The sequence below is a fragment of the Hippoglossus hippoglossus genome, chromosome 24, assembly GCF_009819705.1.
Source record: "Hippoglossus hippoglossus isolate fHipHip1 chromosome 24, fHipHip1.pri, whole genome shotgun sequence".
In the NCBI taxonomy this organism is placed as follows: Eukaryota; Metazoa; Chordata; class Actinopteri; order Pleuronectiformes; family Pleuronectidae; genus Hippoglossus; species Hippoglossus hippoglossus.
Window position 1 is genome coordinate 12,584,674 of NC_047174.1, and position 18,030 is coordinate 12,602,703.

The following is an 18,030-nucleotide window of genomic DNA, read 5'->3' on the forward strand; positions in this document are numbered from 1 at the left end:
AAGGTAATCCAATTACATTTTGCCATGATCTCAATTGCTGCCAACCTTTAAACCTCCTCTCCTCTCTGTCTCTGTCAGCGTTCTCCTCCTGCCAAGTCACCTCCAGACTCCATATCCAGTGTCCACTCATCTCATTCAGATCCTCAAACATTATCTAGGTCCCATCAACCACCACCAGCGTCCACACCACAGGAGGGTTTCCTATATGATGCAGCCACACCCCCTACCAACCTTGAGGCCATCACGAGGGGTCTAAGAGCCTCACATCACTTTTATTTGATCATGCATGGCAGTAAAATCTTTAAATGAAGTCTCTCCTGATTGAAATATGGTAATACATCTGCTTAACCCTGTATCTGCTGCTCATCTGCTGTTACTGGCAGTGATGAGTGGGAGGCAGAGTCCAGCTCAGGACAACTAGACTCCCACCTGGCACGTCCTCTCCTGTCATACAGAAGAGAAAGGTGTACTGCTCCGGGTTATTTCGCGTCCCCTTCTTTCCATTAACACAAGAGAAGTAATATAAACTGATAAGAAGTTGTGCAGACAGTGGCAATCAAAATTCTGCAGTCACAAATGCAAAAGCTCCCATTTAAAAGGGGTTTGCTTGGAGTTACAAATGCAGACAGCCAGTTATTACCCAAAACTCTAATTTCCTGCCCCTACTTCAATGTCGCCCCACCCCCCCCCCCCCCCCCCCCCCCCTGTTCTCACGTCTCTTCTTTTCTTTTGCAGGAACAAAATCTGGCAATTAGCTCTTATCTCCTCATTCCGCCGACAAAAGCTCATGCCGAAATGAGCTCATGGTTCATGGCTGCGGTGCTTTTTAATCACAACCCCCGGACATTGGCCATTACGGGAGGCAACAGCTGTGCTTACGCCCGCCCCGGCGCACAATAGAGCATTATGGGAGGTTCATTCTGTGGGGTGACTAATAAGGCTCCGTTATTAAGGCAGGGACCCAGAGGAGGGCATTAGCAGGGGGATGCAGGAGACAGTTTAGCCATCATTTTGACGAGCAGGGTTATCCAGCCGTCACCCGGGAGGACACAGAAACACTGAGGCCTTTGGGAAGCTGAGGTCAAGAGCACGTTCTGTGATGAGGAATATCTAAGTGTAAAAACCAGCACTCAGGTAAGAGGGATGGCCTTGTATGAATCTATTAAATATTTATCAGCGAGTACCCACAGTAAATACATTAATTTATATTTTTCAGCATGGGATGGTGTAAACCCAGCATGGACATGACCAATAAACTCAATTACTGTTCAATAAAATATAGAAAAACAGAAGACGGCCTCTTTGAGAGTTGAAATGCAGCCTTAATTAAAGAATTTGTTCGACGTTTTTTGAGAAAATATTTGCTTTCTCGTCAAAGGTTCTCTACCAGTCTCATGTCTGCTGAATAAATATGAAGTTATTTCTCATAATGGTTAGCTTAGCTTAGTATGAAGACGAGAAACATTGGGAAACAGCTCGCCTGACTGTCTTGAATTCATTCATTTACAAATGACGTCTTTTTTTAATCCGTACAAACCATAGACTGTATACAAAGATGGACGCCGCGTCTCCACTTCCTCCCACTGTCCAGAAATGAAACCAAAATATCCCCGATATGAACGCTGCCCTCTTGCGCATTTGGAGCCAGAGTACAGTTGGTGATCCTGATGAAATCCTGATGAGATATGTGCGCTCGACCTTTATTTTATTTTTTATTCAAGGTTTAGTCGGATATATATTCATTTTCATTCACAGTCTATGGTGCAAACCTACAATAATTTCAGATTTTATGTGAGCAACTTCATTTTGGTCAAGAACAGTGACCTTCTTCCATCCTTCCTGCTTGTTGCTTAGTAACCTCATGGAGAGGTCACATCCTTTTCTTCTGATGTGTTTATTGGGGAGGCTTACGAGGAGCTGGCAGCCAGATAATGCCACCAGGCTATAGTTTCCTGCTCCTTCTCGTCTCCAATATGAGCTAAACTAATCTCTGTCTTACAGTTTGAACATACTGTGGCTGATGTGTGACCAGGTGAGGTGTCAGTGAACACAAACAGTACTTCAGCAGTCTGACAATGCTGCTCTCTGACCCACCGTTTACATGTTGCATTAAGGGATCAAACCTGAGGCTTTCAGAACTGAGCAGCTAGTAGAACTGTACACGACCAAAGGACAAATATACACAAAGGATGAAGTGGCCGCAAACAGGGATTATCCCTTATCAAGCCCCATAGTTACCTGACCTCTCTCACTGTCCCACGTACGTGCACACACACGCATGCAGACACAGACACACACTACCTCTGTTCCCCTCACCATTCATCAGCAAAAAGCATCACAGCATTATTGATTCACTGCAAAGAAAAGGGTGAAACATTTGACGAAGGAAAAACAAGTAAAGGGTTGTCACTCATTGATTTACATGTCAGCGCAGGTCTGTGATCAGCAGCCATTCAGTGTGTGTGTGTGTGTGTGTGTGTAGGTGTGAGAGAGAGAGAGAGAGCGATGAAATGTGAGTTATTGGGCGCAACAACAACAACAACAGCAGCAGCAGCAAACCCACAATAAATCACTTCAGAATAAATGTGAGAGGAAATTGATCTGTGCCATACGAGGCAGCACTAAGTAAATAATACTTTCTTATTGAATTAACTAATGCTTTCCTCCTCTGGTTTGCATTAACAAAATCCTTCTTGCCATGCCTCCAAGGTCTGAGTCGGCTCTCAGGCACAACATTATGCATAATTAAGCGTTAAAATTACGCATTACTCATGGAAAATTTACAGGGAGCTTTTTGTCTCGGCGACTGACGTGAACAATTCAGAAATCCCGTTTCAGAATCGGACACAGACCTTAAGAGAAATCAATTCACATCAGGCTCATTTTGAAGGCCAACACAGTGAGGCTGTCCCACTGCTGATGCCCGGGTTACAACTCCAGTAGCATAATAGTACATCATAAAATCTTTAAAACATCCGCCAACTGACGATGGGATGTGATGCAGAATCCCATTAGGCTGGAAATGACACAATCGCGGATATTATTTGTGAATATTAAAGCCTGAGGGTTTTAGAAATGTGGAGCCTGTCACAACAGAAAACGTCATAAACGTAGATTTACGAGGCTTTATGACAAATTTTTTGCACTTTTCCTATTTGCCCTTCAAACAACTCATAATGTGGCGGAGCTGCTGCACTAGCAAAAGCAACGTTAATGCACATGATGGCATATAAATCAATTCCAAGTGAGTTTTACTGCCAAGGAATAGTCCTCCTGGTGACATGGAGGGATTGTGCTCATCACAGGCGCACAGGTCAGAGTCTGTGTAATACCCATAATATATATAAACAACACATTTAAGCTGTAAATAATGTTCTGGCACTGACTAATCCCTGGCTGAGGCGCATAGGTGCTCTCATCTTCCCGTACTGTTTATTCTGTCATTAAACAATTTGTTTCCCTGATCTGGTATTACTGGATGCAATGTTGGATTATGTTTATTAATGGAACTATCAAAAGAGAAATCTGCTCTACACACAAAACTGAGTCGTGTTTGATTTTGTGTCCAAACCAAAGTGTGTGTGTGTGTGTGTGTGTGTGTGTGCGTGTGTGTGTGTGTGTGTGTGTGTGTGTGTGTGTGTGTGTGTGTGTGTGTGTGTATCTGAAGTGAGTCTTTTCATAAAGCCAGCAAACCATAAAAAACTGCCTTATGAAGTAAACCACTGCCACCTAGTGGACATACTCTATACATGCCTGTATGTTCCAGGTTTGCAATGAGTGCAAGTATCTGTGATGTAATTTCTACACATTTTCAGCCAGAAACAGTTTTGTTTCTGACACACACACACACCAGGGTCAAACCTCAGAGTTCGTCTGAGTTCGTATCGCTGCTCCTATCTGGGGGTAATTGGCATCAGACCGCGGGCGTAAAAACGTCCCACAGGTCTGCATTGTTTACTGAGAAAAATCTGGCATCCTTGAAATGCCGCTCTGTCTTCTGCAGTATGCTAATCCTTGAAGATTCAGGCTCCCACCTGCCAACCCTCATTATTTTCATGCTATTTTTGAGATAAACAATGTAGAGTAGCTCAGTGCCAGTGAGACCTCCTTCCACCATGAGGATGGAAACAGACCCACGAAACACTAAGACTTCATCAAATATTTGCGTATTCCAAGGTCAGTCTCTTTAGAGGGTCTTACACTCTGACGGGACTTTTTAAATACGTAAACTTTCTTTAAATGTCAGTTCAAGAACAGGTAAGAAAGCAGCACTTGAGTCAACTCCTGTTTTCAAGGCCAAGCATCAACCGTCAAGCTCAACTTAAACTTAACTTCTGCGGAAGTGATGTTATCAGATTAGACAATTAGAATGTATCTTATCTATCCCATATTTTTATTCATCTTTTTTTTACAGACGGTGAAGAGATAATAAAAGACCCAAAGTGGGAATGTTGTGATTCATGCTCAGCGTCTTTATATCAAAGTCAGAGATGGGCCCCATCTACAAATTCAGAATTAGCTTTTTTATAATTTGTGAATTTCTGGTAAGATCTGAAAATCAAGCCATGAAATGTGACTAGAAGTAGAGCTGGCATTTACTTGTGTTCATGGTGGGAACAAGTCAAGGTGACTATAAATGAAACTACCACTCAAAAAGTGATTAGTTCAATTCAGTCTCTCTACACAGGATAACTTCAACTGCATGATGATATAAAGAAAGATCTACAGTGACAGTTTTGCAATTTAATAATTAGTGTTTACTTTACTGTCTTTACATTTCTCTACAAATATCATTTCCATTTGTAGTGAAAGGTTTATATTATGTATATTTTCTCAGAATTTTAACTTAATTACACTTTTATTTTCTATTTTAATGACAATTTTATTCTATTTTCATACTTTTCACGTGTTCTCTTGTCTGCCTCATTCATTCATTCATCTGCTGCTGTAAAGAGTGAATATCCCTGGTGTGGGATCAATAAAGTTTATCTAATCTCATTTTATCTCAAAAAATATACAATAATTCTATCAGATTTCTACATGAATTTAAAAGGAATGTTAAAAAGGGGAGAAAAAACACCACAAAGTTTTGTACTGGAGACATAAATAGAAGTGCCATGGAGATATTCTTCAATATATAATAATGATACTCATGGGTGCTTTTTATGAAATACTTATAAAGTACCCAAATTCACCAGGTAGCAATGCAAACATCGATGAATAAGGTCAAATTGAACCGGAGTCCACTAGGAACAGTAGAAAATACTGAATAATGGAACTCCGTGGAAGAAAAACAGTAAAACTATAATGCAGATATTGTTCCAAACATTTGCTCATCAATCGTTGTGAAGCTTTTAGACATGATTCAAACCTCTTACATTGAAAGTTTAAATGATAAACCTTCTATCACACCAATGAAGGTTTCAATCCTGTTGTTTGTTCAAAGAGAAAACAGTCACGGATCTCCCCCCTCTTCCATTTACTCTGCACCTCCAGCCCTCCCCCAAACTCTTGGATGTTCTTGGCCTTATCACAAACACCTCCATCCCCATGCATACAATTAACCCTCCCCCCTCTCGCCCTCCCAGTCTTGACCATTACCTTCATTAGCATGAGCACAATAGCCAAACAGAGCAAAGTGAGCAAAAGACACAAAACTAGTCTCCAAGCTCATTACTATTCTTTAGACACTAGTTTGGTCGGACCTGTTTGTCTGCAGCTACACAAAGTGATTTAGCTCCCTCTTCTCTTTTTGCTTCATCTTATGTGCGGCACACTGTTTGTTGACATGATTTAATTCAGGTCAGACATACCTATTGAGCCATTATGTAATATAACTTCAAATGTCCAGTTTGTCCCACTACAGAAAGGAATCAACACACAACTGATGGGGCATGAAATTAGAAAAGGGGTCATTGATACCACTTGAGCAGAAGCAATAACTCACTGACAGGGAAAAACAACCACTGGTTAAAGAAATTACTGTTCAAAATATCCTGGTCTTAGCCCTGCTTTTAGATGTGTGGTTGGTGTGTGCTAATGAGTGACATAATGAAGTACTTCCTAAGGTCATATACAAAATGTAGCAGCATTAAATAACCTGAGATAGAGATGTGTGTGTGTGTGTGTGTGACTTATCAAGCGAAAAATGAGGCAAGAGGTTGATGCTGATCGATGGTTTATTGATTCACAGCCCGTGCAGACTGTCTCACCTACTGACTGAACAAAATGCAAACCGCTGGCATCAGCGGTGCCAATTTCATACATGTGGTGAATAAGAAAAAATAAATACATAAAGTACAAATGTAAGTTGAAATCTATTATTCAGGTCTCGTTCCCCAAAACATCTGCCTGTGCGGAGAGAAGTGGGGGGGGCAACTACATTTTCAACAAAATAGTAGGGGGAAAATAGCTTATACATGCAAAATTATTGCCACAGTATCTCAGGGAAATAGGTAGTTTTGGAATGGAGTGTACAAAAAATAAAATATCTTCATTTATATTCATTTTTCAAGTTACATTTTAAAAAAAAAAAAAAAAAAAAAAAAAAAAAAGAGAAAAAAAAAGGACTTGTAGGTACTTAACCAGAGTGTGCACACTGGATAAGAAAATACATTCAGTGTAATGAGAACCATTTTAGTGCAAATATAGTGTGACTAAAGTTTGTATTTTTAATTTGCAGAAAATGAGGCATTTTCAAAATGCCAAAAACCTTAATACAGCCACTTAAACCTTCAGTGCACCGAGTGAAACCCTGAGGTGTAACATTTCATAATAAAAAAAAATATGAAAAAGGACAAGACCCATGTTTACAGGGGATGTCCGAACAAGAAGTCCTTAAAACCAACTGGCTGCTCTTTACATAAAAAAAAAAAGAAGAAAAAAATGATCTGCCAAGAACCCAGATCAATACATGCATCAAAAAAAGCATTAACAATCAAATAACAACAAAAAAAATAGAAGAGGCCCAGAGTCCAATGTTTGGCAGGGACTAAAAGACACCGGAGAAGAAGCAGCTTCAAACAAAACGCGGCTAAACAACAGCTTTGAACTGCCTTTTGCCTGGAGGGCAACATGCAGGGTTTAAACAGACCCGCCACTCAGTTTCTTTTCACACACGTGCAAATGTCCAGGAGGGAGGAATGAGCTGCGGTGGTGGGGAGAGCAGGGACACAAGACATTTAGATGCTAAGCCAGTGTGTGCAAGTCTTTTCAGAACATGAAAACACCAAGGCAACAGTGTAGGTAGTATTTTTACAATAAAATCTTGTTTGTGGGGCCAAGAACTTCTTCAACAGAGCCGGTATGTTGCTTCTGAAGCCCGTTTTTTTTACAGGATGTGACCTCTTCTCATTTAACCGTGAATCAGCGACACCCCGTGATGCAGAGCTCGCTTCCACATGTAGTACGTGGAGCGCGGTGTGAAGGGGAAGTAAGACCTGAATTCTTTGAACGTGGGGAAGGACTTCTCTTCAAAGCGTTGCTGCAGGAACAGCTTGGCCTTGGCCTTGAAGTTGGCCAGAGCCACAACATCCATCGCAAACATCTGCTTGTCTGTTGTTTCCTTGCTGTGAAGCACGGGTTTTGAATGCGAGACATCAAAAGAGGGAACAGTGGAGCTTTCTAAATATCTCGGCCTCTCGACAAACGAGAGCATGGGCGGAGTCTCTATCCTCTTCTCTATGATCTTGTCTTCTGTTGCAGTGCTCTCCACACTAACTGGGAGGACATCAACACGCTGGGCAGCCATTTTCTCCTTCTGGTTCTGCCTGCTACGCCAAAGCCAGTAAAAACAAGGGGACATGGACGGGAACTTGAGCTTGAACTTGGTCAGGGACCACTTTGACTTCTGGACGTGCAGTTTGGCAGCATCTCTGAGCTGTTTTTTACTCATGTATGCCAGCCTGAAACTTATGTGCTGCCTCCTGTAGATCCTCATCCTGGGTAAGATAGGCTGGTTGACGTTAGACAGGACCGGTGACAGACTCTTTGGACTTTGGCTCTTGTCAGCATCTGAGCTGTCCTCGCTGCTGGCGACGCTGCCTTTGTAACCTCTGTTGAACAACATGGCCTCTCTCCTCCAGTTGTAGTAGGTTGATCTGGAGATCCCGGGGAAATGTCTTTTGAAGACCCTGAAGGGGAGGGAGGCATTCATGGCGATGCAATTCTGTAGACAGCGCTTTGCTTCCTGCATATGTGCCAAACTCTGGGCCCGCTCTACATCCAGCTTGCCGAGGCCGAGACCAAACATACTGGCCACGCTGTCGTTGTGGTCGGGCTCCTCCCGTTTTGCTTCAGGTGAAGACCAGGCCTCCTGCTCCGTGCTCTCTCCAGGACTAATCTCTCCAGTTGAAGACGAGGTGGAGAAGGTTCCTCCAGTTTTCAGAAGCTCGTGCTTCCAGTTATAGTAAGACGACCTTGAGATCTCGGGGAAAAACTCCTTAAACTGGTGCAGAGGGATAAGCCTTCCCTCCAAGTAGCATGCCTGCAGGAAATACTTTGCCTCATACCTACTAGCAGACTTTTTGCAGTGCTCCTGCGTCTGCCTTTTCCAGCGGTAGAATGTCCTCTTGGTAATGTTGTACTTGTCCTTCAGGCTTGGGTAGGAAAACTGTGAGTCCGGGTTCTGCAGCTCCTCGCTCTTGGTGGGAGACTCCCTCTGCTCGCTGTCGGTATTCCCAAATGTGAGGTCTCTGGTCTGGGCTAGTGCGACAAAATTATTTGGCCTGAACAAGGTCTCGGACTGCAGCTCGCCAGACCACATGATGTGGAGGGTTAACGGCTGAGAGTCTTTGGGCCAGGTCCTCGGACGTATGACTCGGTTGAAATAGGGTCTGATCTTGAGGTTGAACATGGGATAGATGGAGTAGATGTTAGACTCAAGGACTGATGCCAGGGCGTAAACGTGCCACATGTTGGCGTAGGAGCCGGGGAAGCAGGAAGCTTTGACGTCCGCATCAAAGATGGCCTCCAGGACTGTGACCGGCAAGTTGAGCATGTCCTCGGACTCTTCAGCAGAGAGACTGAAGCGAACTGCCTGAAGCATCATTTTCGAATCGATCATCCCAGAGAGGTAGTATCGCTTCCACAGCACCATTTCCACGACAGTCCGCACCTGTGGAGGAACAATATGAAAATAATGTAATCACAACCTTTAGATACATAAACAAATGCAACAGTATACATTTAGACCATTGAGACATATAGAAAACACCAATGCTCACCTGTAGCTCCAAGCTAAGTGCTGTGTTCCCCACTAGCAGTGTGCTGACTGCATCAAACAGTAAGTTGCCTTTTCCGTTGCAGTTTAGAGGCAGGAGGTCTCTGGGTGCATCGCCTGGGTACAGGTCACGGGCCGAGTCGTCCACGCCTGCCCACTCCGGGAAATCCTGACAGGGGGTCCTGGGGAGCTGGAATGGAGCGAGGACCCTGTCCACCTCCAGGGCCACTCTTGTGACAGCATCGAGACCGGAGCTCTCTGTGGCCTCCTGGAGCTCTCTCAGCACGGACAGCACAACCTCGTTCCTCTGAATCATACCTGGAGATCTGATGAGACCTGGGAAGGGAGAGGAAAAAGAAAAGTTAGGAAAAGAGTGAAAGAAAATCCAGTAAAACAACACAATACTGATAACAAGTTTAGAGATCTTAACACTAGGGGATAAGCCTCAGAAATTTGCTCTTATCTCTGTTAGCAGTAGACTAGATTATGGGGCTTCGGACTCAGTTCAAATGTTCTCATGTCTACTCCCTGCACAGTTATGCTGATCTATAAGGTGGGCTACTGCAAATAAATGATCTTCTGGGTGACGACAACTGTATTATTGCATGAAACCTTTTGTTAGATCACTCGATATCCTGATAATTATCAGGATGGATGTTAATAAATCGTTATTTCTTCTTTCAGGTTTAAAGGGTATTTTTTGCTCTTGAGTGAAAGTTCAAGAAACCAGACAGTCAACTCGCCCTTTTTGTTTTTGAATGCAAAATAAGAATCAATAGGTTGTGTTTCATACAGTTAAATATAAAAAATACAATACAATGTTAGAGTGGTTTTATTTAGATTTTTACACGTTAAAAGTGGCTGCAAAAGGCAACAAACGGGACAATATGACTGAAACTAAATGAAACTCATTCAGATCAAATTCAAAGTCATTACCTGCAACACTATGGTCCGATTGAGTCCAATTTACGTCATTCATTTATTGTTTTAAGGCTCTTACAAATGAATTGGCTTGTTTCTTCAATATTTCGAACACTTGATTGTTTTTTCGACGCCGAGGCCTCGTGTCTTTATGTTAGAATAAAAAGAAAAAATAGTCCCTCCCCCCCCCCCCACCCGACCCGACCCAATTTAATCACGCCGGAAAACCATGATGTTCTTACCTGAGCGTCCAGAGAGTGAAACGTGTCTCAGAGGATCTAACTTCTTAGTGTTTTCTCCAGTAATTTCGGGGGTTTCGCTGCAGGTAAGTTACATTGATCTCTCCCCGGGAGATTTTCAGTCCATTGTGTGCGTGGAGCTCCGGGGTCGTCCTGTCCTGTTCTCTCCGGCGGAGCAGTGGAGATTTGGGGGAGTGATAAGCACCACCTCCCATCAGGAAATTGTCAATCGTCGATTCGCCTTTTTTGTTTTCTGCGTCGAGAAAACACCTCCCTCCTCCTCCCTCCTTACCTTCCTCCCCCATCCCTCCTCCTCCTCCTCCAGTAGACTGCAGACCAGGGTCAATTTCAATGTGAAGTGTTAACAAAAGCCAATGTGTCAGGGGCCACAAGAACACAGAGGCAGCAGGGGCCCTGCAGTGTCAGCAGGTTCTGGTTTGCTTTTAGGTTTTGTTTTTGCTTTTCCACACGTCACCAGCTCAATTTCAAGGTTTCAAAGGGACACAAGTGGTTATTTTGAACCGTAAATAAAATCTCCTCTTTCTCATGTGGCTGCACAGAAATAGTATTGTTATTTTTGTTAAATTTGCTCTGTTACATCTGTGTGACTCTCCTGGGAGAGGGATCCCTCAGGGGCTCTCACTGGGGTTTCTATGTTTCTCTGCCCCTGGGAAAATGTTTTCATAGGTAGTTTAGTGGAGGGTTAAGGGCACAGTACGTCGCACCATGTAGATTGTCGCAAATCGTGATATAAAAATAAACTCTGATTGATTAATTGAAACATTTAAACTTGAAATCTTCCTCACGGCAAAAATAAAGAAATAATGCAACTTTCGCAGTCACGAACTTGCTCTTCCCTTCACACGTAGTGGACAGTCTGAAGGCGAGTATGTGGATTAGAGTGGATACGTGCAGACAGGGTGTGGACATGCAGCTTTATGAGAGAGGAGGAAGGCTCCAGCTCTATTTGTTTCTCCACTGTATCACTTTTCACACCTCCTCTCCGGCCTTTTGCAGGATTTCAGTAATCAAAGCCTTTTGTTCCACACACGCACAACAATCCCATCGAATGTGTCCCCGACCCAACCCCCGCGGGCCCTCACTGTGTGGATCCCAGCCCTACAGCTTGTTATCCCTACATACACACACACACTTACATTCACACACCAGGGGACAACAGCATTTGGCCCCCACTGCTCTGTCCACTCCAAGCACTTGGCAGACAAGCTGGTGCCTTAGTTCACTGGGGTTCAAGGCTTTGACCCAAAGCTTATCAGCTATTTGGACAATGAGTGTGTGACTGTGTGTTTGAGGAAGAGCCCCACCTCCGCAACACGCACACAATGTTCTTCTCAGTCTGAATGTGTAAAGAGTCTGTCGAAATATTTGAAATACACACAGCTAGTTCAAGGCAAAGCACAGTTGCAATAAACTTACCATTCATTTTGAAATTGATGACGCGTTTGTCAGGTCAAACAACGTGTTGAGCGAAAGTTGCATCAGCGGAGCGGAGTGTAAGGAAGAGGTCACACCGACCTCTCTCTTCCACATATTTCATTTTAAAAGTACATGATTTCATTGGAATGTGAAAAAAAAAGTTCAAGAAACATCCAGCAGCACATTTATTATGAACCCAGGGATGATGGAACATAATGCCTTTACATTGATGTTGTAGAAGAGCCTAATAGCTGAAAAATGCTCTCAGATACACTAAATATGCTCCATTAGCCTTGATCTTCAGCTTTGAGCATGAGTAGGGGGACATAACCTGTATTTTGATATCCTCTGTACCACTTAAAATCTTACTCATGCCTTTACCTCTCCTACATTCCCATCTCACCTTCATCTTCCATTCACCTTAATGCATTAAACATTTTTGCAGGGAAAGATTCTCCGTCTAGATCAAATCAAGAAAACGAACATGTTCAGCAAATCCGCTCTCGTTTTATGTGATAAGTAACGAGGGCTTCTTCTCTTTATTCACCCTCCACTTTCTTGTCAATGTGTCTTCTTACCATCTCTTCAACCCCCTCAGATTCGTGGCTGTAGCCAATCACACACCTTAGGTGTGTAGATTAGCTGTGCTGCACTGCACTGTGAACACAGTAGTGGGCTGGCTGCAAGTATTTAAAATGCAAATAGGGCAACACTGGGACCGGCTCCGGCAGTCTCTCACCTGCTGTGGCTGTCGGTACACTGTGTGTGTGTGTGTGTGTGTGTGTGTGTGTGTGTGTGTGCGTGTGTGTGTGTGTACTGGCGGGGGAAAGCAGAAGGAGCTGTAGACTGAGGCCTGCAATGTATTACAAATACAGTTTGATTTAGTATGTTTGCACAAGGAAAATTGCAGGTTTGTGCTCAAAATGAAGCGCGATTGGCTGCGAAGCTGAAAGCTGCCGAATGTCAATATTCCATCAGCTGCATGACTGAACAGTACCATTGAAATACTGTTCTTTAGTAACACGTTTCTGGTTGTCATCACCACCATAACCTGCAAGTTCCTCCACCTGGTTTGATATCACTTAATAAAAATATATCTCAAGTGTAATTATTCTGCATTCAGCACCAGTGTAACCAACACCCCAAATTTGGTGCCATATTATTTGACAGAGAAAAGATAATTTGTCATTTCATTGTCTTGATACTTTATGAAGGGCCCTTGATGTAGTGGCCTCCACACAAATAATGTAGGAAAATAACATCAACAAATGTATCCAGAGTGTTGTGGGGGATCACAAAGGAGCTCACGCTTTAAATACAACAGGAGTCGATATATGAGTAAGAGTAAAGTTTTTATTATAGATTTGAACATGAATACACGTTGGCTGAGAAATCAGTTAGAAACATAAATGAAAATACACATGTTGGTCTCTTGATTTACACGTATTTGTACACACACTGTTCACCTGCTGTTTAAAAGCCGGTCATTCCTAAAAAACATAAGTAAATGCATTGAGGTAGATTGGTCAAATACCTCTCACATCTTTTCATATCTCAGCACCAAATCATCAAAGTAAATAGCAAAATACCTCATAGACGTATGTGTTAGCTACAGTAACAGTACATTGATCTGATGTGGAGTGTTTCACAGTATTGGGATGTACGGCAGTGGCACAAGTGGAGCTCACAAACAAAGTAAAAGTACACTGTACCGTATATATAGATATATATATTGGACAGAAGACTATTTGTATTGGACACAGGAGTATTCAGTGGACTCCAAGTCAGGGACCCACACTCTGTCAGAGCCGCCGGGGAGAATAATTTCAGCGTAGATGACATCATCTGTATTCATGACCTGAAGACATACACACATGTACATTATCATTTCAAAATGGTCCCACAAAGATGTTGCTGATTGGTGTACAGTATGTTCTTGACATTTGACTTACGTTGATTGTACTGTACTCGTCTGAACAGGGCTCGTCGGGCAGCTGGTTGTCTAAAATAAAAAAATATATATAAATGCACAGATTCATATTATTATGTTTACATGTCATGATTTGTCTTCTGCGCTGGACTAGTGTCCCAAGCTTTTGTGCGAGCAGATTCATGAGATACGATAAGATTTTAAAACTTCAACATAGCAGCCAACAACTTTTCGACAGCGGAGTAACGGCCTCCTGAGCAGCGAAACGTCACAAGTGAAAAGTGTGTGTGACTCTGTCGGTTACTGTAGCCGGTCGGGGGACATGTTGGTGCCTGTACGCGTGCTGTTCACTGTAAACACACCTGTTACCAGTCCACTACTGTTCAACCAGAAACACAGTGGCAACACCTTACTTCAACACAGTCTATGTACACAGACACAGACTTGGTATTAACATCCATCCTGAATGTGTCTCCTGTGACCACTTGTGATCAGATTTCACTTCCCTGCTCTACATGCAAGTTAACACGTGTGTCATTTGTCTTGGTTCAGACCAAATGATGTTGTTTTGACCCGGTCTGAGTTCACAGATGTGTCCGGTGTCGCTGTTTGTGCGTCTCTGCGTTGTCATGAGAGAGCGAATGAGTCAGGAGGCGCTGAATGAGTCTTGTGAAGAAAGATTTCGCCCATTTAAGAAAAGTATCAGTAATAATGTTGTGGTCAGTTTTTGGTATTTTGGCCACAAACAAATCAGCATATGGGCACAGATAAGAGTAAAAACAGGTTCAGTGAATGGTGAAACTGTCAGAGGACGTAAGCTAAGTAGGTGGTGGCCCAGGAAGCATTCGCGTTCACACTGCTAAAAGAATGGGGACTCATGTGGCCCAGACCACCTCCGGATGTGGTCTGGTGTGATCGGATCTATATCCAATCTGAGGGCGTTCACACCAGTAGTTAGAGCTGTATACTTGTGATCAGATCTCAAAAACCACATGTTAAGTGTGTTGGGTCTATAGGATGCACACACACAAACACACACACACACACACACACACACACAGGGGGTGTTGCCTCCTTCAAGGGCCTCATAGACTGTGACGACCAAACGGAAATCAACAGAGGATTCCTGTGATCTGTGTCACCAGAGCTAGAGTTGGACACGATTAAGAAAGTTTTAACGCCCCTTGGCTTTTTTAACATGTATACCATTAACTGTTGAAGCCTGGTACTTGCATTTAAATATAGTATAAGTATTGGACGTCTCGTTGCCCAGGAAGGATCCCCCACCATTGGAGCTTTTGTTGCTGGTGCGACATCTAGTGGCAATAAATATCATATATAACCTTTAAAGTATTAGATACACAGGTTATATAAGAGAGCCTATAAAACATTGCAAAATATTTAACTCAATTTGGGAAAAACAGAACATGTAGGACATTGGCACATCTCAGGTATGTTGCACAAGTGCACTTTTGCAAGGCGTCATGTGAGGACATACGCAAAGTGACTGCACGTTTACACGTATGAACCGCAGAGTGATTTCAGCAGACGCTTCCTATGGCATTAAGAGATGTTTGGAGAACTTACTTGTTCTTCTTCTGTTCAGAACAAACACTGCAACCGCCGCGGCCAAAACCACACAGCCGGCCACCCCCACAGCCGCCCCGATCGTGTCCTGGTTACGACCTACACAAGGGTTAGGAATATCGTACTGAAATATTGACAACACACCATCCACAGCCATGTCTACCTTTGTTATTTGAATTTAAATTAACAAAGTTCAGGAGATAAGAACTGAAATATTATCATCATGTCTGCCTTTTGCTGTATCGATAGGATTTTTATAATATGCATACACAGGGGAATTTTAATATAAGCACGGATACTGCTCTCTGTAGCGCACCTTGATTTTCAGGTTCTATGACCAGGCCTCTTCCCTTCCCTTTCGGAGCTACAAAGAATAAAAACATTTGTCATTAATTCTTCTGCATTTAACAAATAGGGTTCTACTGGTTAGAATCAGTCACAAACAGACCTGCAGCTCTGACCCACAGCTCCACTGAAGTCAGGACCCGTCCATTCACAGTCGCCTGACACCTGAACTTCACGCGCTCAGGACTTTGAAAGGCGACAGTCAGAGTTACATCACAAGGGGACCACTGAGTTATCCGATGCTGGCCGTCGCCTTGTATCTCAGCGTTGGCTTCGTCCACCCACGTCAGGCTGATCTCCTGCTCTCGATTGGTGAGGCAATGTCTGTTCTCCATGAAGGAGAGTAAAACACACTGCAGTGACACTGTTTTGCCGGGCAGGAGTTTTAACTCCAGGGCAGAGATCAAGGCTGAAAGAAAGACAAAATTTGATTCCTCTTTTTTCTCTCCTATCAGATGAAATTCTGCATGAAGATGTGCAATCATAAGGCTTTTATCTTGATAGCACTCACTGTTAGTAGAGAGGCCGTTTGACCTTTGATGGCAGCGATGGCGTCCGACACCCTCTGTTGTGAGATGTTCCATTCGTAGAGTGCAGCTCTTTTCCTCTGATTTGAATCTCTGGATCTCTCCATTACTGATGATGGCGATGTTCTGACTTTGGCTTCTGCTGAGCTTCCACATATGAAAGCAGACTGTGTCCTCTTCACAGGGAAATGTGATATCGTAACCCCTCTGTGCAAATGTCAGATCGCCTCCTCCATCTACACCTGTATACAGAGGACAAAGAAGTTTATTCTGCCGTTTAAAAAAGATACGATCATACAAGAGGAACCACAAAGTAAGATTGTGTTAATGTTTCTATTACCTGTTCTGATAAAAGAAAGCAGGATCAGCGTGTCCACGATGTGAGCCGTTCCGACCATCCTGTGTGCAGATGTGTTCACTGTGAGCAGGTACTCTCTGTCCCGAGGTCTGTTCACATTAGTCAACAGTAACGTGGCTTCCTGCGTTGGTCAACATCCTCAACCTGCTGGGAAATCTTACCAACTGTTGGTCTGGATGTGAAAACCTTCAGAAAAGATTCAAACTAACAGCCTGGGAATGATGCCTTTTTCACAAATACAATAAAGTCATGCACGCTCATCTAAACATTTATTTTCCCAGGAAATGTATTGTAATGTGTAACTGCAAATACAAGAATGGTTTCTGCAGTCAAGGGTGAAATGGAAGAAACAGCATAAATGTTGATTTTAATATTTATCTTTGTAAACAGCATGTAGCATTGCTCCGTCAATACAAAAACTTTAAATATTTTGTGCTTGGCATTATGGATTAATTGAATGATGAGGTTTTTGACCTTCAGTGGTGCTGATCTGTATTCTGTCATAGAGTCCGAGAGCCAACTGTAATCACAACATGTACAAAGCAGTTTGAATATGAATATTTAAGGGGTTATTAGGGAGGTTTTCACAAAATAGCAGAATACAAAACACAGTGTGACCTTTAAACTGAGTTCACGTAGCAACTCGAATGGCAATTGCCGATACCGCTTCAAGAGCAACCTTTGTTTGTATTTGATAATGAAAAAGCAAAATAAGGGACTTTTAAAATAATAATTATTATTATAATATTCAAAATCATCATAATTTATTTTGAAATATAGCTTTCCATGACTGAACCCAACACAAGTGAGGCAGTAGAATTTGGGTTTAAACTGACCACTTACAATGTTGTTGCTGTTATGCATGCTGATCAGCAGATGGCGCTAAAGTAGAATCCTTCAAAATTACAATGTGACTTTTTATGACAATATCTCATTTTATCTGGACGTTTTAAGTCTTCTTTTGCATTTCATGATAATATGTCTATCTCACCAAAGTTAAAAGTGTACTTTCACTCTTCCACACTGCTTCTTAAGAGCTGTTCCAGGAAGTGCAAAGATAGTCAGGCCACGCTGATGAAGCCAACACATTTATTTATATCCTTAATTCAGGGAACCGAGTGACCTCTCAGTGTTAGTCAGGAATTTTGATTGACCACACTCATATCAAGCTGAGGCCTTTTCAAAGTATTCAACACCTGATACCTCTGACTTCTGGGCAGCACACAAATATCAAAACAAGCTATTCAACATACATCATTTATTTATTTAAGTATACAGAATTTAAAAGGGAACTAAAGAAGATGGGTTGTAAAGGTGGTATCAGACTGTAACTGTAAAGAGCATGCAAAGAGTAAAAAGGGACTAATTTGAGATATTTACGTTGTTTTTCTAGAGCTGTGTCTTGAGTTTATTCAACTAAAGAGTCATCAACAATTTAACAAATCATTCAATAACCACTATCTTAT

The 18,030-nt window shown here is 42.6% G+C and overlaps 2 protein-coding genes across 4 annotated transcripts; both read right to left on the reverse strand.

The window, feature by feature from the left end:
- Positions 1-6,161: 6,161 nt before the first annotated feature.
- On the reverse strand, positions 6,162-10,594 carry vrtn (vertebrae development associated). The gene is made up of 3 exons (XM_034580390.1): positions 10,384-10,594; positions 9,225-9,556; positions 6,162-9,115 (listed from the first exon to the last, which is right to left on the reverse strand). Exons 2-3 carry the CDS (start codon positions 9,534-9,536, stop codon positions 7,355-7,357), a joined length of 2,073 nt encoding a protein of 690 aa, XP_034436281.1. The 5' UTR covers positions 9,537-9,556; positions 10,384-10,594; the 3' UTR covers positions 6,162-7,354.
- Positions 10,595-13,199: 2,605 nt separating this feature from the next.
- LOC117758334 lies at positions 13,200-16,954 on the reverse strand. Of its 3 annotated transcripts, none has more exons than XM_034579931.1 (7): positions 16,547-16,954; positions 16,191-16,433; positions 15,783-16,088; positions 15,651-15,698; positions 15,335-15,433; positions 13,770-13,819; positions 13,200-13,675 (listed from the first exon to the last, which is right to left on the reverse strand). In XM_034579931.1, exons 1-7 carry the CDS (start codon positions 16,602-16,604, stop codon positions 13,562-13,564), a joined length of 918 nt encoding a protein of 305 aa, XP_034435822.1. In that variant the 5' UTR covers positions 16,605-16,954; the 3' UTR covers positions 13,200-13,561. The 3 variants fall into 3 exon arrangements, with proteins under 3 accessions (XP_034435822.1, XP_034435821.1, XP_034435823.1); XM_034579930.1 differs by having other exon boundaries at positions 16,191-16,448; XM_034579932.1 differs by having other exon boundaries at positions 16,191-16,413; positions 16,547-16,620.
- Between the last annotated feature and the right edge of the window lie 1,076 nt (positions 16,955-18,030).